The following is a 24,839-nucleotide window of genomic DNA, read 5'->3' on the forward strand; positions in this document are numbered from 1 at the left end:
AACAGTCCATACACAGTTTGATTTCTTTATTCTTTTTTTAAACCATATTGAACAGCAAAAGCAACTTTCCTCTGTAGAGTGTTTTACTGTAAACATATTCTGATGTGATAATCCTCAAAAAACCCTACTGGATTTGTTGAATACTGAGTCTTTTCTGTCCATCTACAAAGCCTATGCTTTTCATTTTGGTTGATGGGTGCAGAGGCTATCAGTATCTTCTGACAACTGTAGCTGTAACATAATACAAGAAAGAAAAAAAACAAAAAAACAGTGTAAACCTAATATCTTGCTTATAACTGTACTTTTTAGATGGACTAACCGGACCCAGTACGTGACAAATAAGACATTTTAAAAACCTGAATTCTCTCTTTAGGTGGGAGACTGAAAACAAGCAGCAGTCAGTTTACATCTGAATAGAAGTATACATTTCTCCATATATTGTCATGTACATTTTCTTGCAATACAGTCCAACTGCAAGACTTGTGTTAGTCAAGTGAACCTTGTGCAGGGTAAAGCACATTAGCACGTTAGAAAAAGCAACTCAACTCTTACAATCTGGGGCATTTTATTAAAAAAAATTACACCTGGCAAAAAGGACATCCAGTATGAAAATGTTAGAAAAGCCTACTCCTACATCAGCTGAATGATAACAAACACAGCTATGCTGTTTAAAGTAAGAAAAGGAGGCGAAAGGGTGTATAGTGTTATGCACTTCAATGCATTTTCACTGAGCTGTTATGTGCAGCCTTTATCCATCCGTGTTTCAAGGCATATCTCCGGTAAAAAGAAAAAACTAATTGATCAAAAATAAAATAAACCTATTACAGAGAACATATGCCACACTGTGAGTGTGGAAAAGAACAAGTGACAAGCAACTTGTTACGCTAATTTTGGTTTTGACATTACAAAAGAAGAGTGTCAGAGGAAGTATAAATACACTTGGCAGTATGTATGCAATTACAATAAAGCAGAATATAAATACAGCCATGTTTGGCTTAGTGAAAAAGCAAACATGCATATCAAAAACCCTTCATGCTCAATTCAAAGCCCCCAAGACTATACAGATTTAATATAAAGGTTTTTTTAATCTAAAAGTATTCAAATTATGGACAGAGAATGCATTATTCTCCTCCTTATTATTTTTGATTGGTATATTTTTAGGGGTGTCCTTTCTACTTTTAAACATACCTGCTCTTCAGCTTTTGGTCCCTTCTGTGCTCAACATATGAACACTATGCACTGAGATGGGACACTGATTATTTGGCTCAAGATGTCTTTGAAGGGAAAATGAAAGCCCACAGTGGCAAAGACTGTGGATCTGAGCTTTGTCTACTGATTAAGGTGAAACTGGAGGATACAATGTCAACAGGGTAACTGCCATGGCCAATATCTCATACCTCAGCATCCACAATACACAACGTAAACAATATGTGCTGAAATATAAGCAGCTACTCTTCATCAAGTAGTTTATACCTGTAATGACTTCAAAATGCAAATGAAAAGAACAGGACAAATTAACAATGGAAGATTGCCATGATATACTGATGCACTGCACATATAGAGACAAGTTTTTTGTCTTGTTTTCTGCCCACACACACTAGTGTGTTTAAGAACTGGGATGTGTGAGGCTTCTGACCTGGAGCTTGCTGGTATGCGTGGATCCCAAAAAAGCCTTTAAAAAAAAGATACTAATGGGATCTGCACCATCGCTGTTTTAGACTCACCAATATTTATAGGACAAAAAAACAAAAGACAGTGCACCTTCACTTTGTTTGTCCCGACACACACTTTAAACTATATCGCACACTCAGACACACACTACCCTTAATTCATCAGACAGGCACGCAGTCCATTCTCTCACTACTATCAACACGCACACACAAAAAAAAAAAAAAAAAAAAAATTGGGGATCAGCTGCATACTCAAGATACAGGTGTGTATGTCATTCTGATAACCCTGATGCGCCACTTCTTGAGTGCAAAATCCCAGGTGATCAGAGAGTGGGGTGTCAGTTAGAAGATTCTCACTTAGCTACGATGCCTCTTTCCTCTCCCAAAGCAACTGGTTGGGATCAGAGAGAGAGAGCAACGGTGGATACTACGCGGGGGGGAGGGCAAGGGTGGTGTTGTCGGTGGTCAGTTCTTTTAGTAGAAGTGGCGATTTACCATTTGGTCACTGGTAGATTGGGTATGTCACATGCGCTGCGCTGATTTACACTCAATTCTCCCGATCAGTAGAGCCGTTTCTCGTAACTGTTGAAATGAATAACATTAAAAACACATCAGCATTTGCTTTAATATAAACAAATATTGCTGCTGTAACTACACTTTAATTCAATACTTGCATTTTCTGAATTTACTTGGCAGGAAACATTTAAGAACTTAAGAACCAAAAGGGAGAAAATGTATCCTCTTTGTATGAGCTAGCAAAAGATCACTTTTATTGCCTCTTGCCAAGCTACTTATAAAAGTGACGCTGCTTTGTCCACTGCAGTGCTTGGCTAATGTCAATTCCTGATAGGAAGTAATAGCCAAGCTGTTTCTTAGCAACGCAATGTTCACATTTCCTATGAGTCTATGAGCAATTCAGAGTTCCTATTCACCTGTCCCAATAGAGGAAATATTCAGTCTAACTTCAGATATTACAACTGCTGCATTCATAAATGTGTTAATAATCAATGTGGATACTCCATTGATGTGTCAGAATAAAGTGTGCATGTATACACGTGATAAATATGAACTTTTATTGTTTAATGGGACAAAGTTTGTTTTTCTACTTACGAGTGGAGTCCATGAACTCCTCCCTCCACCTGTGCAGACATGGTGCGCTTCTCAAACTTTAGCTCTCCAGAGTACATCATAGAACTGTGAGAGATATACATGAAAAAACAACATGTTAAATATAATACACACAACAGTTGACATGTGTATTATATTGAGTCATTTACACATTATAACCAACAAAACCAAACTACTCACCGGAGGACAGAGAGACTCTTTGCCCCAATGTCCTGGCAGCCATGTTGAATACCAGCTATCAGGTAAGGTACAAACTTATGGATCGAGCCCTTGTCCTGGACTGACCCGGACACGCCCTGGGCTACCTTCACATTGTCGCCCTCGCTGTGGAAATACATCAGTCATTATTCCTCCAATGGTATATCACAGTACTGTAATAGCGGCACTTGGAATTTGGCTTTTACTACTTTTGACTTCCCACGCACCTAAAATAGCGTTTCTGGCTGCTGGTACTCTTCTCCATAGCGTCCAGGGAGCCCATACCACGGTACTTTTTCAGCCGCACACCATCTGAGAAGAAGTACTCTCCTGGAGCCTCAGTGGTTGCTGCTAGCAACGAGCCCATCATAACTAGGGTGGGAGAAGAGAGAGAATTATCTTTGTGTTCACGATTACACAACTTGACCTCATCAGTGCTGAGACAAACTGTTGGTATGAAATTAATGAGCCATGTGAAATATGAGGCCTTCTTTTCACAATGTTGCAACATTGTGTGTCACAATCTTTGAAATCTCACCAGTCGATGCTCCGAGCGACAGAGCTTTCACCACATGGCCTACAGTCTGAATGCCTCCGTCAGCAATGACGGGCACGCCAAAACGTCTGGCGTACTCTGCTACCTTGTACACTGAGGTCCCCTGAGGCCGCCCACATGCCATGACTAGAAGAAAAAAAAACACACCCCAAAACAAACATATTTAGCATGACTGTGGTGGAAACAAATCAGGTAAGACAGATCAGAACTTGAGAGGTACAGAAGTTACATGCCAAAGTACAAAGCTGCATGAATTCACTGGCTTGTCTGACGGAGACATTTTGGGTTCATGTCCTCTGGCTGCAACATGTCTCTTCTATTCTTGTTGGTGAATGTGACCCAGTCTGAGCACGAAAGGCCGGTCCCCATAGCAACTCAGATCAGGGCCTTGGCAGATCACCATGACAACTAGGAGTGGTCTCGGGGTGCTCGTTACCATGGGCAACAGATAGCCTTTTCTTTCTATTGTAGCTCATAGCTAGATAAAGAACAGGTACAGCAAGGATTGATGTGCTACAGCTGATTATGTATGCCTCTTGCTGTATTATTGTCTTTTCAATGTATTTAAATCCACAGCGAGCAGTTATATATAAATCACAAGATTTTATTTTATATTAGTATAATGCTATACTTTAACTATTTATGTCAAATTAAATTACATTATGCATGTCCAGGACTCTGATAATGTGTTACTGTGCTGAGAAAATGGCACTGAATAATAAGGGTGAGTACCTTCCTGCGTGATGCAGATGGAGCCACAGCCCATGCCGACTCTCAGAGCATCCACGCCAGCATCGATCAGATTCTTGGCCTGGGCTGCTGTGACCACTGCAGATACGGGAAGAGAAGAAAAGAATGGTCTGGAAAAGTGCGCAAACTAAGACATTTGATTTAAAATGTATTAAAAGGGAACGCTGCCAAAACAGGCGGGAATGCTACTGTTTGTGTACAAAGTGCTTTTACCATGAGTTTTCTTTCTACTCATGTATTTATAGCAGAAGTGTTTTCTTGTCAACACACTCACCATTTCCTCCAGCCACTTGCAAGTCTGGATACTTCTGTTTAATATAATTTATCATGTTGATTTGATACACCGAGTTGCCTTGTGACGAGTCCTAGAAATGCAAAAAGTAAAAATGTGTATGGTTAAAATAAAAATGCATATTATGGAGACTATTTTCAAATATTTTCTTCACACTAAATTTACATTAAATTTACATTACATTCTCACTGTTGATCTCACAGACATTGCCAATTACTCAGAGGAACTAATCAGAAAGTGTTATATGTTTTAAGCATCATGTGCTGCCACAAATATCTAACATTCATGATAGACTGGGATGAATGATTAGAGGCACATCAGCTACTTTCAAGCATCAACACCCACCAATACGACAACATCCACTCCAGCCTGTACGAGCAGGTCCAGTCTGTATTTGTCGTCCTCCCTGGTACCGATGGCAGCGCCACACAGCAGCTGTTTGCGAGAGTCTTTGGAGGCCAGAGGATAGTCCCTGTTCTTCTTCAGATCTGTCCTGGCAATAATGGCCACCAGCTCGTCGTTATCATTTACGATGGGAAGCTTTCCTGTTTACAGAGAAAGTGAACGTGAGGTTATTAACTGACAAAAAAAAGAAAACATCACATCAGGTATATGAGCTACATAAAAAAAGAAGCTTTCTTTCACCTTTTTTGCTGCGCTGCAGAATATCATTGGCTTCTTTCAGAGTAACACCAGCTGGAGCAACTACCAACTCCTCCCTCTTTGTCATAGTCTAAAAAGATCACAAGCACAATTAAAATGTTAAAGATTTTTAAAATGTCTGAACTGATGTTAAGTCACACCGTTTCTTAGAAAACTTTTACACATTACACATTACAATACACACCTCCTCCAGAGGTTTGCCGTGATCTTTCTCAGAGAGGAAGTCAATGTCTCTGGAGGTGACGATGCCCACCAGCTTGCTGCCCATCTTGCCTGTCTCTGTGATAGGAATGCCAGAGAAACCGTGTCGTACTTTGGCCTCAGACACATCTCCAACCGTGTGGTGTGGACTCATCACAACTGGGTCTGTGATGAAACCTTGCTCAAACCTCTGGAAACAAAAACAAATATCCCCGACATGACGACTGAGGTCAAATGAGATCTGAGACAGTTTCACATAAACTACTTGAGGAACTACTTCAACTGTTTATTTGTATTTGTATTTGTATGAGGTATAATCAGTTTACCTTAACCTTGCGAACCTCATTGGCTTGGAATTCTGGTGTGCAGTTGTGGTGGATGATGCCAATGCCGCCCATTAGCTAAAAGTAAAAAAAATAAATAAAGGAATTGTATTCAGAATTATGCAATAAAAAGGAAACACAGTGCTCTTTTGCATTATTTCAACATTTATTTATTTTGGCAAAGCAGCTATTTACCGCCATTGCGATTGCCATGGCTGACTCTGTGACAGTGTCCATTGGGGAGGAGATGAGAGGGGTTTTCAATGTGATCTTCCTGGTCAGCGCTGATGTCAAGTCCTTTAGGAGACAAAAAAAAAAAAAAGCACATTTTAGTGAGAGTATGTTTCCATCATTTTCAAAAGGATCCACCAGGGGGCAGACTAAACTTAAGAGACATACAGTGTAAAGTCGTGTCCACAATTGGTTAATAAATCTAAATCTGTTTCAGTTACATAAAAGGGCATAACTTCAAATGACAGGAGGTTCATGTGGGCAATTTGAGCAGAGTCATAAAAACATAAATAAATACATACAATTAATAAATAAGTTTTGTTACTCTCTCCCTTAAAGTTAAAATATTCATGATTTTATTTAAAGCACATCATTAAGCATTCATCTATGGTTTGAGGTGTCTGTAATCAGTTAACAGTGCCTTATCTTGCTGGCCAAGAAACCTGACCCTGTCTGGAAAAATGGAAATGACTGTATCTCTGACAGCCACATTGCACTTTCACTTCTTATGGGTTCCCACAACAGCTAGCACCAAACTTTTGCTATCTGCAGCTGGGAGGGTGAAATAATGGCATTCCCTGCACATGGGAAAAACAGCAAATGAGCTCTATGGTATCCAAGCTTTTACTACTTATCTGACACAGACGTAAACTATCAAGGCAACCTGCTGCTTTTCTCAAGGGTTCACCATGAAGTCAAGACAAATCAACCTGGCACCCATTCTCCAGTTAGTTCGCACAACTGCACTAACCTGCTAAATTCAACCGAGAGTTCGGAAAGCATGTTTGGAACATCGCGACCCCATAGAATTTCCCACAGGAGCCCAAAGCACACGTGGGCCCCTCTTCATGTTTTTAACACCTCACCGAGTGCATGCCAGCTAGACATGATATTGGACATAACTGATCTCCAGAGTGACGGCCTGAACATGAACTCTAGTCAAAGTTGTGACTCAGACCGAAAGTGGAAGCATTTGTGTTATTCAAGCTTGAATGGACTCACTATCCAGAGAGAGAATCTAGGGCAGACCAAGACTCTGTGGCTAACCAATGACAGCATGGCGAGGCAGAGACACATCTGACACAGCGATGAGAGCTGTTTAACTCTAAAAGGAAACGAAGAGAGATTATAGATATCAATTAAATTAAAACCCTCTGAGATGAATGAAGCAGAAGAGGGGGATTTCATCTAAAGCCCTGAGATTAACTCTACCGTCATCTGCTGAGAGAGCTCGATGAGCAACCAGCCAGACATAAATGTAAACACGAGGGTGACGGAGCAGCCTGTGGGTGACCACGTCGGGCAAAAATAGCAAGGCGGCAGGATGGGAGTAACGATGTGGATGGTTTTAAATGAGCAAAAACAAGGTTACTTTAGTATACGCTGCGATTATAAAATGAAGTTGAGGTCTGGAGTGGAGAGGTTCGCTTAAAGAAAATAAAAACAGCTCTCCAATGTAATAAGGCTGATGGTTTAGGAAGTGGGTGTGCCAAGAAGTGTCTGCTGACAAAGCCAGTCTGCACATTTGTCACCGTGAGTTTGTCCATAAGCTGGAACTGAAAAAAAGAAATGTTGAATTGTCCTTCGAAATATCAAGAAAAGTCTCAACAGCTACTTGCGACAATTCCTCTAATAATAACAGACGTTGCGTGCCCTTCTTCTACTCCTCACACAGAGATGCATACTCACCACTTCGTCTGAGGTAAAGTCGATGAAGCCAGGTAAAATCAGGAAGTCACTGAAAGACATAAGCAGAATGCAAAGTAAGGTGCTAATGCTTGCAACTTCTAAAGCATTTACATCACCTCAAATTAAAAAGTGTCAGAAGCTAACCAGTTTCTCATGTTTATGCGAATGTGAATAACCAATAATGATTCTGCAAAATTATCTCCAAGCAAAGCAGAGAATGTTTTCCCACGTTATGAGTGGTTCACGGCAAACAGGGTGAATTCAAAAACAAACCACGTGTGAGTGCCATCGAACAAGACTGGTAAACAACAGAGATGTGAATGTGATCAGCTGTCAAATGCTTTTAATAGGGTGTGTAATTAAATATGTGTCATACATTTAATTACTCTTGATGACTTTTTTTCAAGATGTATTTTTGGGCATTTATGTCTTTAATGGACAGCTGATAAGTTAAGAAGCAGACACAAAACAAGGGAAGACAGAGAGTGAGAGAGGGGGGGTGGGTGGGGGCATGACATGCAACCAGCGTCCCCAGCTGAAGGCAAACCAGGGACGTTGCAGTTATTATGGGATGCCTTCTCGCAACCAGTCGGCTACCAGGGTGCTCCGTAGAGGCCACGTTTTCAAAAACAAAAACAAATGTGATGACGTTATTGTCTTCGGGATCATTTTCTACTTATTTTTTTTCCTCTCTCTGTGTGTGTGTGCAACATCCTCAACTAGGACACCACCACACTTCAGGGCCTGCAGCCTATTGTTGGATACTCTTATGTCTCTTCATGGTTCCCAGAATATAGCAAAGTGGCATACTGGCTGAGTCCAGACACTGAGTGCAGCTGGGTGCATCCTGTTCTTGATAAAAAAAAAAAAGCTACAGTTGACCTCTTTCAGCTCAGCTCTTGGTCTGTGTACACACAATGAAGTAGAAAGAAATGAAGAGGAACGAGAGCTAAACACAGGGATGACGCGTTTGTTTTTCAACCAAAAGTCCGTGTGTGTATTTTGTCGCTTTGCAGATGGGTGTGTAAACAGGCATGAGACAGATGGAAAGATGAATTTGAATAAAGAGAGCTTTGTATGCTGGAGGACGTCGGAAAGGACCGGAGGGGAAACCATGAGGCCAGAAGAAGTTAAACAGGTAGATATGGTGAGCAGTACAAATAGATATAATTGAGTCTAAATGAGAGTGGGTGTCAAAAAGTCATAAGAGATTATTTGTCACTGCCTCAGGAGTCCTGTTTGTCAATATAGTCTAAAACACCCACACACATCAACGTGGGGAAAAGCAGGAAGTCCTGCACGCATATGGGAGCATTTAGCAGCAACCACAAACCTCTACTTGCATCTACTGACTCAGGGTCAGCACTGAATACTGGCTTGGTAGATGAAATAACTAATGCTAAGCAGCAGTGTTTCAAACGACAAAGAGAGCGACAATCAGTCTTCACCTGCTTGTATAGAGGCCTGCCTGTCGTTGTCTTGGCCTGAAGGTAACAGAGAATCAAGGGTGGTTGCATACCCACACCCAAATAAAAGAAAGCAAGCAGGCTACTTTAATAAAGAGGGTATCATGTGTATTCCTTAGTCACATCACTTTATTTGGCTTGTGTGCCAAAATAATATTCCACTATTGGCGGCCGCAGGAATGTATTTGGTACAGTAGCTCTGTCCTACGTGGAACAACAATCAGAAAGACGTGGTTATAGACGTGGCTCCTGGCTCACTCTCTTTTCTCTCACTCTCTTCTCTCCTGCTTTCTTTCTCTCAACCCAACCAGCCCAGGCAGATGGCCGCCCACCTAGAGCCTGGTTCTGCTTGAGGTTTCTTCCCATTTGAAGGGGAGTTGACTCTGTCGCCAAGTGCTTGCTCATGGGGCGAATGTTGAGTCTCTGTAAATAAAGAGTACAGTCTAGACCTGCTCTATGTGAAAAGTGCCTTATATAAAAGCTACATAAATAAAATTAAATGGAAAAAGTTGAAGTATACGCCCGCCTGACGTCAGAGGTAATGGACTGTGGTTTACACGACTACTATCTTGATTTAATGGGAGTTGGTGTGGGGTTTGCTGCAAAATGTGCTCTTCAGACTTTAAATAGATCAGACAGATTTTATGTTGTTAAAAGTCACTGTGATCAGTGAGGAGACAGTTTGGATGCTCTCTATCCACTGCAGCTGACAGTAAGTGCAGAAGTCCACCGAGCCAAGAGAAGAATTACACAGCATATAATTGTGTAGTATGTAGTTTAAATTATACGCTGTAGTTGAAAGTTCTCGTTTTGTGTGAATGGCAATGATGTATGACTCAGTATTTACCCAAAACCAACACCGTGGGGCTCTTGCGAGAAAGAAGCATGAGAGGAATTTCTTAAAAACTTGATTACAAGTGGATGCACATCACTGTATTTACACTTCAAATACAGTTCCTGGGGGTCTGGAAATCTTAAATTCCTTCACGTCTTCCTACATTAATAAAAAACGGACTGGTGCACTCTTATTTTTGAGGTAATTTCAGGAGTACTGACAGAGTTCAAAAGTAGATTTGTTTGCATAAACATGTTCACAGTCGTGCTCAGGATGTGATTTTCACATTCTACTGATTGAACGTCACAATACTTCAGGAAGTCGCACCCTTCACAAAGCTGTTTGACTTCCTGTGTGTTGGTTTCACTTTTGCTTGGTGACTTCACTTCTTTATCATCTACCAGGCAGGAAATAGTAAAAATGTCACCCTTAGTTTTTACATCACATCTGTACTGGAAGTGGACTAGAAGCCAAATCGTGCTGCTGTCATCTATATTTGTAAGACATGAGTTGTAAAGGTTGACATAGGACAAAAAGCCTGCAAAGACTAAGGCTGAATCCTTCATCCTAAAACTGGCCCACCACCCCCACCCCCAATTGTTCAATTCCTCCTGCGATTCACATGACGCCAATTCTGGCAGTCATGTGAGCTAACCTTTCCTCCGGTCGTGATGCGCTTCGTTACAGGGCGGAGAGGTTATTCAAATTACACGCGGACACAGTCAAACACTGTTACGTTTTCTATTTAATTAGCTTCTGTAAAGCAGGAGGAGTGATGATGATTAGCCCGAGGGATTGAGGATTTTCACTTGATAAATAAAACCTTCACATTGTGTTTGAATAACTTAAAATCTGAATGAAGTTTTGTTGGCCTTGTACAAACAATGATGCAGTACTATGGACCATTAGCTATATTTATCTATATTTATAAAATAACACATTAACTAATGGTATACCAGGGAAAAATGAGAGGGCATTCGAAGCATTGACTGCAGTGGCTATTAGGCCCTATGGCAAACACATTCAAAAGATAAAGCAGTGTGATGGGTTTGGGACAATTTTTTCAAATGTGGGAGCAAATGCAAGACGAGAGGAAATGGCATTTTTCTCTGTGTATAACAGCCACTACAAGTGAGTTGATTTTTGTTAAGTCATAAAAGATTAGAGGGATGAAAAGGTTTTCGAATGGATTAATTAAAAAGCATAATTCAAAAGGCAGAGTGAGTTAATCGACAAGCATTCCTCATTTGTCACCAGAATGCTTACAAGAGGTGAGTGAAGTTAAGTAAGAGGTGGGAAATTATTAGTGCTTGATTAGCGCTTTTATCAGACCAAAGAGTTTGAAAGAAAAGTGCATGGGCTGTTTTGTGACATATGGTGCACACACAAGACAGGTCATGCACTTCAGATGGTTAGTTAAAGTTAATAATGCAGTTACACTGGAAGCAAATTTCATCCCCATGACCAAGATCAGGTTGAGCATTGCAACAAGCCCTCTATTTAATGCCATCTGCACTCATGCACTTTTGTGACACCAGATTAAGATTTTGGCATAGTTTGATTAAATGAATCAAGAAGCTTTAGAAGGACAATTATTTGCTTCCCCTTTATGAATTCACTATTTGGAGAGACAAAGAGATTTTTAAACAGCACAGTTTCAAAATTGTTTGAAGACGACTGTTTTACTCACTTGTAAGTCAACCCATCTCCTTTAGAGCATAGCTCTTCAGCCGTATGACCATCGGAGACAACGCACTGTTGGTCAGATCTGCTGGTTCAAAATGTGTTGGCCATTACAAAGCAATGGAGCGTACACGTCACCTACCAGTGCGCGGTGAGGTGAGGTTTTAAAATCAGGAGACCTCACTTTGAATTAATTTTATGTCTTTACTGAGACTGTGTAGAAAAGAAAAAAAATCAGTTAGTAATGTAGGAAACTTACTTGTACGTAAGGCCGTCTCCAATCGAGAAGAGCTGCTGAGCTGAGAGTCCATCCTCAGGGACGTAGCCTGTACCACCGCTGATTAGGTAATCCGCCATGCTGTCAAATGAGAGAGAGAGGAGAAACCTGAATCACCTGTGCAGCCCAACATGCAGATGAAGATATGTTATGCTTTGGAAGAACACTCGACATCCTATTTGCAAGGAACGATTTAGTGACCTTCTCACAGGAAGACAAAACTATAGCAACATCAACATCCCCCAGGCTGCCTCAAGTCAGTGCGCCTGCGTGGCAGGTGCAAGACACAACCTCTTCCTCTCCTTGCAAAAACAAAACATTAATAATCCTGTAAAAACATGCAACCATGCTGTGCACCATTGATTTTTTGACTACTGCAGCAACATGGGTGGATCATTAATTAACATAGGCTTACACATTAAGTGCATCTAATACATCACCATAGAAATCCTACTGAGAGCAGATTTTCTGTCAATGCATGCATTTTTTTATTATTTAAAAACACATAATACTAGTAAGGCAAATCCTGGCACCATCGTGTATGAGGCAAAATGTGGCCGGGTGACCCACTAACATTCAAGTGAACCACTGCATCGATCATTAGTACACGTTTTCTATTTTTACGACGTTATACTGTTACAGTAAACGAGAAACGATATTTTAAAAAAAGAGCATAACATCCTCTAAATCTCGTATTGTCTCCATTTGAGCGGTGACGTCTACTGGCCCGGTGACCTACATTACATTACCAGTAAGCTAACAAACATTAGCAGCTATGTAAAGCTATAGTTAATAAAATACCAGCTATTCAGACCTGTCTGTCCTGTTTTGACAACAAAAAACACCAACGCAGCATCCACGCTGGTCATATCTGTTAGCCCCTCGCATCTCTCACACTTCAGAGAGAGAGAGGGAGAAATGGAGCCACGTCTGATTCGGAGCATCACTGTTTTTTTTGGGAGACCGACAAAAGCCAAAATGAAATGCATACATTTTTTAACGCTACCATTTTTTTTTTGTCACCGCGCATTACGGTCTAACACATCTACGTGTATATTTTAAGGGGGGGGGGGGGGGGGTGACGATACCAAAAAGCCAAAACGTTTTATGACAATAAGGGATTTTTTTGTGTTGACTGCATGCCGAATTGAAGAGTAACTCCTTTTATATGATGACTTGTGTAAAAATATTCTTCTACTTAATACAATGTTGTATTGGCAATAGAGACAACACTTATTCAGCAAAGTTTCCAAGCGAGTTTGGTGTTAATGCGTGTTGGGCGTCATGCCAACACCGTGTGTGTGTGTGTGTGTGTGTGCGCGCGCGTGCATGCAGCATAAAATAATATTAATAACGTACACGTTAAATTCGGCAGAAAATCCTCCGGAGGGTAGTTAATGGCAATTTAGGTTTATAATATAATGCAAACCACGCTAAATATTTATTTGGCATTGCTTAACACAATTAATTAAGTTTTTCCATGCACAATGTTACTTGCTTTAAAAAGGCTTTTATTGTGAACCCGCTGTCTTCATTGCTAAGTTACACTAGCGTTCAAATAAGGTGAACTTGCTGGTTAACCCAACCCAATGTATGAAACGTGGCTAAAAATTCATCGCAATTTTTGACGTTGTCTCGTTAAAATTTTACATCGGCATCAAGAGACAGCTTAACCATACGCAATTAACGCTACTATACAACTGTCACAGCTGGCGATGTATTAATAACGCACATAAGTGAAGCAAAGGTAGGTGCATATTAACTTTTGGCAAGACCACACATACAGACTACATGTGGGAGCAATCCTTAAACCACATTTTTTTAACCTATGATGGCGAAGTCATAGCCCGCCCTACTCTGCCTCTGATTCGCTAGTACTCGTTTCCACCGTTGGTTACATTGGTCCGGATTGGGTAAAATTATCAGTGTAAGCCAATCAGACGCAGAGTAGGGCGGGTCATGACTTCGCCATCCTAGGAATAGAGAAATGTCGACAACCGTTAGCATTTTGTATTAGCAGCTTGGTTAATGTAGCTTAAATTATTATTTAATTAGTTTGTCTGAGACGTTAAGGCAAAACATGTTCTCCCTCAAATGGCTAAGCAGGAGCTTTAAGCTATGTAGGTTCCTCGCTAGCGATAACTCCAATCTATTTTCCTGCTCCATGATGTCACGTTAGCTAGCTACCTTGTTGAGCTGATGCCCACGTTGAGCAAAAGAGAAGCAACTTTCCAGCTGTAGGTCTAGAGGAGTCGGGCTATAAAAAGCGTGTGATAGATGCAGCAATCCCCTTTTACCTTGAAGAACAAACAAGAAGAAAAGACCGGTCGTTCGTGGCTCCAAAGATGTGAAAGTAGGTGTCGGCGGTAAAGTGAATCAGAAGTGATTGCCTGTCGCTGTGTGCAGACAGTGCGTGTTGGTGTTATGTACTAGCTGCAGCGTCACATCCCCTCTCCCCTCAGAGGCGGGTTTAACCCTCCGCATCCTGCTGATGTGCATTAAGGGAAGTACCTCTTACTGCAGCGTGCAACGAAAGTGACAGGTACACGTGAAAGTCTTTAGTGCTGCACCGTCTGTGTCAGGGGGTTTAACGCTGCTTTGTATCCAGCTAATAGTAGCCTACTGTTTTTGGTTTTATTTTAAGTGTCATTATTAGTTTAATGACAAAAGCTTCAGAGCAAACTATAGCATAGTGTGAATGATAAAAAATCTTATTTCCTCCATCTCAAAATATGATTTGCTTATTGTTACCCAGCTTTGGATGTTTGACCTTCACTATGCAAAATGATGTACTGTCTGAAATCTGAAATGTCATGCTCTAATATTCCTAAAGAGAAACGTCATGTTGAATTTGGACGGCACTGTCTGAAATTTTGGTCACATGTAAATCATCTCAAGTGGATTAAGAAAAGCTCGCCAAACCACATTTTACTCACATGATAGTAGTTGTAGAAAGCGTGCTGCATGTAGGCTTACAGGCTTCCGTTTCTAACTTGCTTAATCCTGTATTTCTTGTCTGATAACATGTTAAAGAACATACAGTCTTAATGTAGCCTAGATCAAATTCACTTTCACTTTTAGGTCCTATTTATTTATACATATGTACATGCACCATACTGTAGACTACAAAAGTGGATTTAACTATAAATTGCCTCATGGCTGCTTTCTAAGTGTAAGTACTACTAAAAGAAGTTCAGCCAGTATGAGAGAAAGGAGTCTTCGGGCTATGAAATCTAATGAGTAAAGAGTTATTTATTGAGCAGTAGCCTTCTCTCACTGAATACAGTATAAATAAACTGCACAGTCTTTCCAGCATGCAGTGCACACACGTACACTGACATTACTTGATATCAGATCAGCATGCCCACCTTGTCATAAAGCTGTCAGCTGCATAAATGGTTGGCATGAGCTCCTGATAGAAAATCACTGTTACTTTCCAACAATAACAACAATAAAATGCCAAGTATCTGTCATCATCTCATCTACAGCTCCATGAATCAGATGGAGAACTTCATGGAATCACATTTGTGATTTTAACAACATCAAGAGCAATTTTTACTTTCTTTACAGGCAACCCTAAAACAAATATATGTCCAATAGGTTGTTTTAGGTTGAATTGCTGTTGAAGATGGCATGATACACAAGACTGTACATTCATCTGTCATAAATTAGGGATTATGATTCAGTTTTGGGGTTATGGAGTTATCTCTGGGAAGTGGTCTTTTGAATTTAGTGTCACCTGTTTACAGTTTGAAACTTTGGCATGTGACATAGGAGTGTGTATATTTAAACTGAACCTACAGTTGTGTGGGTGTTGTCTACAGATGTACAGAATATTTCATTTCAGTTTTGTGTTGAATAAATTATATGTGCTATATTAAGAGACAAGAAAAACAATAGGCGTTGCTGCTGTATGGCGTTGGTTCTTACTCATTTACAGTATATACAGTACATCATAGTATAAACAACCATTTGGTCTTCCCTGTAACCCAATATGCATCACGGTCCTCTCTTGTTCTATATTAATCTTAGGTGAGGGTTGCTTGAAATGTCTGGGAAGGTGACTCAAGGGGGATCTATTTCCCATTTTGTGTTTGTGTCAAATTAAATGTGGGTCATTGCAGATATGGGTCAGTGGTTCCTTTATGTGCTGTAGCTATTCTGAGCAGTTGATTCAGCCTTGTCTATCCTCCCCGCAGCATGCTGCACACCCCTGCCTTGATGGTGCATCACACACTCGTCAGTGCAAGGGGAAAAAGAGCCAAGTTAAAAATAGCACCTGTCAATATAAGATTTCTGTTGTTTTAGCATCTGTTTGTAAGCCAAAAGTATTATGTACAAGGCCTTCAGACAACTTCAAAAGTGAAGTGTGTAATCAAAGGCAAGGGATTTAACCTCGGGAGCATTTGCAAACTGATCTGAATGCAAGTGTGTGGAGTGGACTATGTAAACTGATCTGATGGCACGAAGTTAATTTACATGTGCAGTCTTATGAAGGCGCAGCTGGTTAAAGTAATGACACAGCATGAAAGATAGAGAACTGATATTCCATCTTTTTTTAATTATTATACCTTGTTGAGTGAGATCTGAAATGATTGTGGCGTTATTTAGTCTGTCTTTTTTTTAAGCATTACTGATCATTTCTTGCAGAGCTCTGGTACTTGCTGGCAAGAAATTAACTTGCATTGAGATATGCAATATGAAATATGATGAAAAAAATCCAATAAGAAATAGCTACAAAAATATTTTCTGACACATTTTGTAAACATAATTAAACAACACACAGATGTATTTCACCTTAGTATCATTTGATTTTTGTTAAAGGTGGCCCAGTAACTCACCTCTCTGGGCCTAGACCAGCCTGGATACGTGTGGCGCTGTATCGCTGGGCTGCAGTTTCATGCCCATGGCCGTGTGATGTTTGCCGAACATAATGTTCACCCTCCTGGGATGAAACACTGGTACGTGGGGGCTGAGCGACTCCTACAATTCTTCGATAGTCCTCTTGCTGGCTCTCCCTCGCTTCATCAGCCCCAAAGTGCTCATACCCGTGCCCCTCCATTGTTGGTCCAAGGTCAGTTTCTGATCCAGTGAGGTTGTTGCCTTTTAGCCTTGCTGTGCGGCTTTTCAGCAGTTTCTTACACTTAAACAGAACGCACAGAGACAGTGGAGTTATCCACCAGCTGAAGGTTACATTTGGGCCAAGACAGAAGACCCTGGTTTCTTGAAACCCCCAATTTAAATGAACTTCATAGCCTGAGTTTAGTTGAAGTGAAGGAGTTAAAGTTTGCAAAACAAATGCATACTTTCCATTTGTTTCTAAATAGTCTTATCTGATTTCCAGCATCTGTTTGATTACACTGCAGCTGCCTTCCAGACTAGATTTGGAGCTGCATAGGTGTTCCCACAGAGCAAAAACAGAAAAAAGAGCCGAGTTAGGCTACTCCGTCTATCCCTGCACAGGATGCACCTGCCCACAAAAAGGCACCAGCCACCTCTAGGCGTGTCAATAGAGGGCGTCACCTAGGAGATTCTTCCACTGAGAGGGTGTTGCCGTGGAAATAATGTCAGCAGCAGAGCGTTGTCATTGTTGTGGAGAGGCTGTTGTACTGATGTCTTCAAAATGTTGGAGGAGATTTTCTGTCATGAAGTCGAAGGGTAATGGAAAGAAGAAGAGCAAAGCACATGCCCTATACCTCTGTGTGGAATAAAGCATTCATTGCCCTGAGCGTTTCTCTACACGTTGAATGGAGTGAGTGGTGATGTCCTGCTGAGTGCTCCATGAAGCTCTCTCTATGTCTTGTTCCCTCTCTGTGTATGGGTTAATCCTGCTTTCTATCAGTGGCACCACGTCAGTTTCACAAAGAGGATTTCAGAATTAGAATAAACAGGACTAGAGACAGACGCTGCAAAGTGAGCAGTGCATTTTTAGAGCACAAAAAGCAAGATCATCACTGTATCACTTTTATTTGCCTCATTGGGCTCTAGTAAAACCAAATACATACAGCACACATAACATATCCAGACGTATTTGGCACACTGAGTAATGTTTTTCATTACTTTTGAATTATAAATTTAGATCCTCACACCAGGACTCACATGTATGATTTGTATCGCTTCTCATACTTTGTGCAGGCCTCTATGTTTCTAGTGTGTAGCTGACTAAACCTGGGGCTGTATAAAATCAGTCTGTATAAAAACAGCTCTGGTGTAACCACTTGAATTCCTAAAAAAAAGTCAGAGGCCAAGGTTAGACCCAGAGCCTAGCACAACATGTGCTTGTACTTGACAGAGATGAGTGAAGCTTGCACCAAAGTGTCAGGAGTGTTACATAATCACACGGTGTCAAAAATATTTTGTTTTTAAAAGAATGTCCCCTATGGGGAACTCATCATCTTTAGTGGGCTACACATTCAATGTATAAAATGTACAGTACCTGTTTACTCATCTTTTGTTTTTTTGGTTTTGTGCGAAACATTTGTAAAGATTAGCCAGTGGAAAGGATTCTCTTTTACACACAGACACACACACACACATGCAGTACCATCACTCTTCTCAAAGGGATCACCTCCAGGTGACTGACTGTTTGTGACAGTTGGTGAGACGTTAAGATGGAAAATCCTCTTAGCCCGTCCTCTGAGGCTCGAGTAAGTTCCCCCACTTACCACTCATATAAAACACATGCTAACGGAAACCCCTCACCCACACAATACAGATAACAAATCAAGAAACAGACTTTTAGTACCAAGAATATATTCTAAATGTGATATACATAGGATTAGCCACAACATTAAGGCAACCAGCCTAATATTTTATAGATCCCTCTCGTGCTGCTAAAACAGCTCTGACAGGTTGAGGCATGGACTCCACGAGACCTCTGAAGGTGTTCTCTGGTATCTAGCACAGGGATGTTGGCAGCAGATCCTTTAAGTCCTTTAAGTTGTGTTGTGGGGCCTCGGTGGATCGGACTTGTTTTTCCAGCACATCCCACAGATGTTCGATCAGATTAAGATCTGGGGAATCTGGCCTATAGGTAACACCTTAAAGTCTTTGCCATGTTCCGAAAACCATTCCTGAACATTTTTTGCAGTGTGCATTATCCTGCTGAAAGAGGCCACTGCCATCAGCTAATACTGTTTCCATGAAGAGGTGTTCTTGGTTTGCAACAGTGTTTAAGTAGGTGGTACGTGTCAAAGTAACATCCCCATGAATGCCATAAACACAAAATTCCCAGAAGAATATTGCCCAGAGCATCACACTGCCTCTGACAGCTTGCCCTCTTCCCATAGTGCATCCTGCACCATCACTTCCCCAGGTAAATGACACCTGGCCGTCCACATGATATAAAAGAAACATGATTTATTAGACCCTGGTCCAGTTCTGACACTCATGTCCACATGTGCTTCAATAAGCTTTGGTGACCCCTGTTGCCGGTTCATTGGTTGTCTTTTCTTGGATAACCTTTGGTAGGTACTGGTAACTGTTTACTGGGAACACCCCACAAGACCTGCCATTTAGCCCAGGTGTCTAGCCATCAAAATTTCACCCATGTCAAAGTTGCTCAAATCCTTATGCTTGCCCATCTTTCCTGCTTCCAATGCGTCTGTTTACTTGCTGCCTAATACATCCCACCCAGGTGCCATTGTAAGGAGATAATCAGTGTTATTCATTGTAATGAATGGATCTGAGTATAGATCATTTCTGCTGTTATACCTTAAAATCATGTAATCTGCTACACTAAGGGTTGGTGTCATATGCAGAAGACCATGGGAGGCATGACCTCAGATTGTGCATGGTCCTTCATTCAATTACGTTCAACATGATGAACGTCATGTGCACAGTGTGGATAGTCATTGACTGGCTGAAACAAATCAGAGTCATAAGTTTTAACACAAGGGTAGCCATTTCCAACAAAAGAGCCCTCATTGTGAGTGTGTGTGTGTGTGGATGTGTGTGTACATATCGTCTCTCAGATGATTTGACTCTACAGTAGAGTTGTAGAGTTGTAATTCATTCATTAGATTACTTTGATACAGTCAGGCCTCTTTTCAAGCAAAGCACTACAACTCTGTCACTGAGTCTCTGTTTTGTGTTTTATACATGTAACAATTCTAAAATGTTATATGCAAGTAGTTTTGTTTACAATCTCGGTCATTTTCATTTATTAGTGTTATTGCAGTTCAGAGATGGGTGTGTCATCTCACTTTGAGTTAGACATTTGGAGTTACAGTACTTCTTGTACAGATAGAGAGGGGACAAAGTGAAGAAGAATAGTATAAGGTCCCACATTTATGAAATCAAGTCAAGTCAAATTATGTTCATATGAACCCCAAAATCACAAAGTCGCTTAAAAGGACACACAATACATTTTATCTTTACACTCTCATTTCTGAAGGAGGAAAAATGCAATCAATGTTGTGTGTACAGAAGAGAGAATTAACTATTGGAAAGCAACATGAAAATATAAGGTAGATAGTTATCTTATGAGGAAAATCCATTCAGGAAAGTGTTGGGTCCCTGCAACAAAGACTTGGAAAGGAGATAGACAGCACATGCTTCATATACAAGAGACAATTTATCACAGACAGCTTTACAATCTGTACAACATAAATGACCCTTTATCTGTAGAGGCTCAATGTGGATGAGGAAAATTTCCACAAAAGAAAACTCAGAAAGAGCGACAGAAAATGTATGTACTGTACAAAATAGACAGACATAGCAGAACCAGAATTACACTTTTAAAGATAAACTCCATTGATTTTAAACATCAGCCTTTTCTGATTTAAAATAATGGATGCAGGGTTTGACCCACATGATTTCTTTTTTCTGATCTTTTATTCACAAGTCCCCCAAGTATTGACAACTATTGAGATAATTAAAATAAATAAATAAAAGTATGCACATGAACAGTATCAGTTCATGTCTTAATAAAATTGGTCTTATATTACAGTCCAGTTTTGGTTATTCTATTTTTTATTTGTTATGCCAGTATATTATGATTTTTCATTTTCCCATTGATCAAAATTATTTTTTGTTGACATTGTTTTACTCTTTTTTCAGTGGGATCCATTTTTAAGCCTACTTGTGTGATTTTTAAAAATGTATTTATATTACCGGCATCATCTTTTTCTTCTGTTACTGTATAATGCTTTGGTGTATTATTATCTGAGCAAAAAAATCTAACTTTATTACAGACCTAAGACACCATATGATCAATATTTAATGTGTTTCTGAAATCTGTTGAATTTTACCACCTCCTACTAAACTGTGTTCATGCAAGAGGAACTAAGCACTGCCCTCTAGTGGTTTCAATATGTTATTACATTACATTAAACGTCATTACTGTGCAACATCCTCAGTAAGGGATTTATGTGACTGCTCAGTTTGCATGTTGTTCATCACAGATGTTCTAACTTTAATTTAGTTGCTGTAAAGATAGAGACCTCACAATTTAAGTCTAAAGAGTTAGTCTAAAGATTTAAAGAGTTATCTTTGATTCCTCTCTTGTGCTTTTTTCTCTCTGTCCTATTGTTTGCCCGTCTTTACTGGGCTCTCTGCCAAACAGCCTGTCTCGCTTATGGCATTGTTTTAAATATACTTAATGAATTAGACAGTTGTTTCTCTTGGTGAGTCAGCTTTTCAAGTCCTGGCAGGGAAATGAGAAGCAAAAGGATTTAATTTGTTCTTTTGGACGAGTAGTTCAGACTATTGGCTGCCCTCCAGTTTCTGCCGAGAGAAAATAACTTTCTAGCACAGTTATTGAAAAGTGCAGTATATTTATTTCAAGTCCCAGACAAGTAAGCTGTTGACGCAACTTGGTTCAGGAAATCATGAGTCTTAATTCTCTGGAAGGGAAGAAACATGAGTGATCTAATAATGCACAAGTTTAAACCGTCCCATCATAAAGTAGGGACATTGCTTATTTTAAGTATTGATTGTGTCACTATACTCACATTACTCATGCCTTGGGTTTTATCTTAGAGTGAGTCAAACATCTGTGCTTATCACCACAGTGAAATGTATTTTTGATTATCTGGGCCAGGCTGTTTCCTCAAAATACAATGTCAAGCTGTAGGGGAAGTGACTGTTGTATGAAAAAGATGAAACAGTGCTGCTATTTAGATTTACTCAGTGTCCTGCTCTGGGAAATTTCCGCTGGAATCTCCACTCTGGCACAAGAATAAACTGGAAATCCCACAAGTTTTTTTTTTCTTTCTTTCTTTTCGGACAGAAGTCTACATGTCTTCTGACAAGTTTATACAGTGTGGGTGCCCGTGAGGTAGGAGCAGGTCTGAGCGAGCCCATCAAGGTATGTGCATGAATGTGTGCGTGGCGGGGGGCTTTCAAGGACACACGGCAAACTTAAGACAAGTTGATTAGGGACAGCTTGTGCAAATGTGGACAAAAGCTGTGTATCCAATTGGTAAAATTATGATTTTTGGGTCAGTAGTTAAGGTTAGGGTAAGAATTAGGTTTAGGCAAGTAGCTGTTATGGTTAGGGTAACTCTTCAGAAAAAATTAATGGCAAGTCTATGTAATGTTCCCAAAAGTGACGTAAATAAGTGTGTGTGGAGGTGTTTATGCACCATGAATGTGAATTTCTATCTTTAAGCTCACGTTTTTTTGGTGACTTAGTGGGAAAAAATGACAAATATCAATTGTAATGATTGCTGTGACATTTGCCCTGGCATGTCCAAACGTCAATCTAATCATTAAAAAAACAATGACCTCTTTGTCTTGTGGGCAGGTCTAAAATAAGGAAGTGAAACTGTGTATTTTGCGAGTTGCCACCTAGCTCTTAATCTTCTTTGTCCAAGGTGAGACGAAAATACTTCCTGTCTTTAAAAGCTGAACACAACCTAAAGCTATAAAATTATTTTAAAATTAATTTGAGCACTACACTATCAGTGATGACACTGAGGTCCAATCTTCCATATTATTTCGGAGACTTTTTAGCAACCTGGGGTTTATTCCTATGCCACACATTTAAAGGCAACAGGCATGAGTGACTTTAGTTCAACCAAATCAAAGTCAAATAAAGGTTTCAATATTTCTTCAAGAGAATATAATTCCTGGCTTGGAAAAGGGCTCCAAGAAATCCACTTTACGGATAAATAAAAGAGTGTGTGTCCCTCAAACTGGTCTTTTTATGTCTATGACCTATATCACAACTCTGAGTTCCTCCAACTTATCCCCCTTTATAATAAATAAATTACAGCAAATTCAAATGGGCAACACATATGAGAGACTTTGCTATTTGTATCTGATTTTTAATCATTTAGGGGAGTCATGGCCTCAATGTTTCTGCTACTACTGTGCCCTCTTTCCATGTCTTTTTTCTTAATTATCCTCATCTGTGTATTATGGCAGTAATGCCGTTTTTTAAAAAAGGACCACACACACAAGACCCCTTTTAGCTGAATGGACATGTGTGAAATGAGGATAAAATCCCATGGAAATCCCAGAATTTTCCTCAGGCCATCTAGACTAGTGTGAAGAATCAGGAAATTGCCTACCTCAGAGATGGTGATGTCACTCTCTTACGCACAAATCAGCAGCGCTACATGATATGACCGCAGCTGACTAGCTCACAGCAGCAGAAGAAGTGAAAGACAGTAGCTGCATGTTCCGGCTCCTTAAAAATATTTGATGAGTTGGTTAATCAATAACTGGAACTGTGCACTGACAGAATACCAGCGGATATAAGAAGCTGTCGTGTTTGTTGTTGGAAACGTCTTCACAGCAACGAAAAAAAGGGGAGAAAAACTGAAGAGATCAGCCGAGCCTGTGGCGGTACGTAACTTACTCATGACTTGTGTCTTCTTGTTTTTTTTAGTAGGCAGCTTGTGTTTCCGAGATTCAAGCTCTCTGTGAGGTCTTTAGCGTTTTCTAAAGCCATGTGCTCGGTCGCTGTTTAGCAGCTGCTTTCAGGTACATCAGCTAAGTTTTTAGAAGTCTTAAATTGAAGTTTCCAGCACAGCTAATCTCAAATACCTCGTAAATTATACCAAAACGACCACAAAAAACCCCCCACGTACTCACGACGACGGTTGAAGAGTAGATGATGTTTTGCATCAAATGAAGACCGTCTGAATCATTTTAACACTTTAACGTTTTGAGACTTTCATAGGAACTCATAAGAGTTCTTAAAAGCCAAGTGGGGTCTGCTCAACTATTGCTCAACATCGTAAATTGGACATTTCCAACAGCCTATAAATGCACCACTAATGCTTGCTTCTTCCTGTTATAACTCGTGCTTCCCTGCAGATAAATGCCCTCCAAATGCAAGCTCCTTTTACTTAATTATCTACTAATTACCCTATTGAAATGCACTCTGTACTGACATTATGATTCCTGTAACTTGAATGATGTGGTTACTTGTAAACTTGTTCAAACCTTATTGGTTAAAATGTATGTTTGCTTTTGTGATTTCAATCATAAATGGTCATAAAACTCTATATTTTTATTTTTTCACAGTCAATCATTTTCTTCGGGAGCCATGGTGACATCTGTGCTCAAGTTGTATTTGATTGGAACTGCGATGACTGTCCTTGCAGTCCTTTATGGGATAGTGGACTCCTTTGGTGGCCTCATGTACGTCCAGGATCGTCACTACGTCCTGGAGATGGACCACCAAACACAGAGGCAGCTCTCATCACCCGTCCACGAAAGGGGATCTTCTGTGACTAGAAACATCGGCTCCTGAGGGGAACTATCTTGGTACTTTGGTCACAAATCTGAGGAAAAAATGGCAGCTGGGTGAACCCACGTATGCAATGGATCAAAAGACAGTGACACTGTAAAGATTGTACTGATTCCATTGCTGGGTATCTACGTCATTGTAATGTCGGACTCATTGGATGCATTCTGCACTTTG

General features: G+C 40.3%; 1 protein-coding gene across 2 annotated transcripts; it reads right to left on the bottom strand.

The window, feature by feature from the left end:
* Nucleotides 1–17: 17 nt before the first annotated feature.
* LOC128385102 (inosine-5'-monophosphate dehydrogenase 1b) lies at nucleotides 18–14,376 on the bottom strand. 2 transcript variants are annotated; one of them, XM_053343947.1, is made up of 16 exons: nucleotides 14,260–14,376; nucleotides 11,945–12,043; nucleotides 11,693–11,770; nucleotides 7,702–7,750; nucleotides 5,977–6,078; nucleotides 5,785–5,859; nucleotides 5,442–5,648; nucleotides 5,240–5,327; nucleotides 4,940–5,139; nucleotides 4,577–4,667; nucleotides 4,285–4,380; nucleotides 3,535–3,678; nucleotides 3,224–3,368; nucleotides 2,979–3,122; nucleotides 2,781–2,864; nucleotides 18–2,252 (listed from the first exon to the last, which is right to left on the bottom strand). In XM_053343947.1, exons 2-16 carry the CDS (start codon nucleotides 12,040–12,042, stop codon nucleotides 2,231–2,233), a joined length of 1,623 nt encoding a protein of 540 aa, XP_053199922.1. In that variant the 5' UTR covers nucleotide 12,043; nucleotides 14,260–14,376; the 3' UTR covers nucleotides 18–2,230. The 2 variants fall into 2 exon arrangements, with proteins under 2 accessions (XP_053199922.1, XP_053199923.1); XM_053343948.1 differs by lacking the exon at nucleotides 11,693–11,770 and having other exon boundaries at nucleotides 14,150–14,271.
* Nucleotides 14,377–24,839: the final 10,463 nt, after the last annotated feature.

The sequence above is a fragment of the Scomber japonicus genome, chromosome 23 (genome assembly GCF_027409825.1).
Source record: "Scomber japonicus isolate fScoJap1 chromosome 23, fScoJap1.pri, whole genome shotgun sequence".
Lineage (NCBI taxonomy): Eukaryota > Metazoa > Chordata > Actinopteri > Scombriformes > Scombridae > Scomber > Scomber japonicus.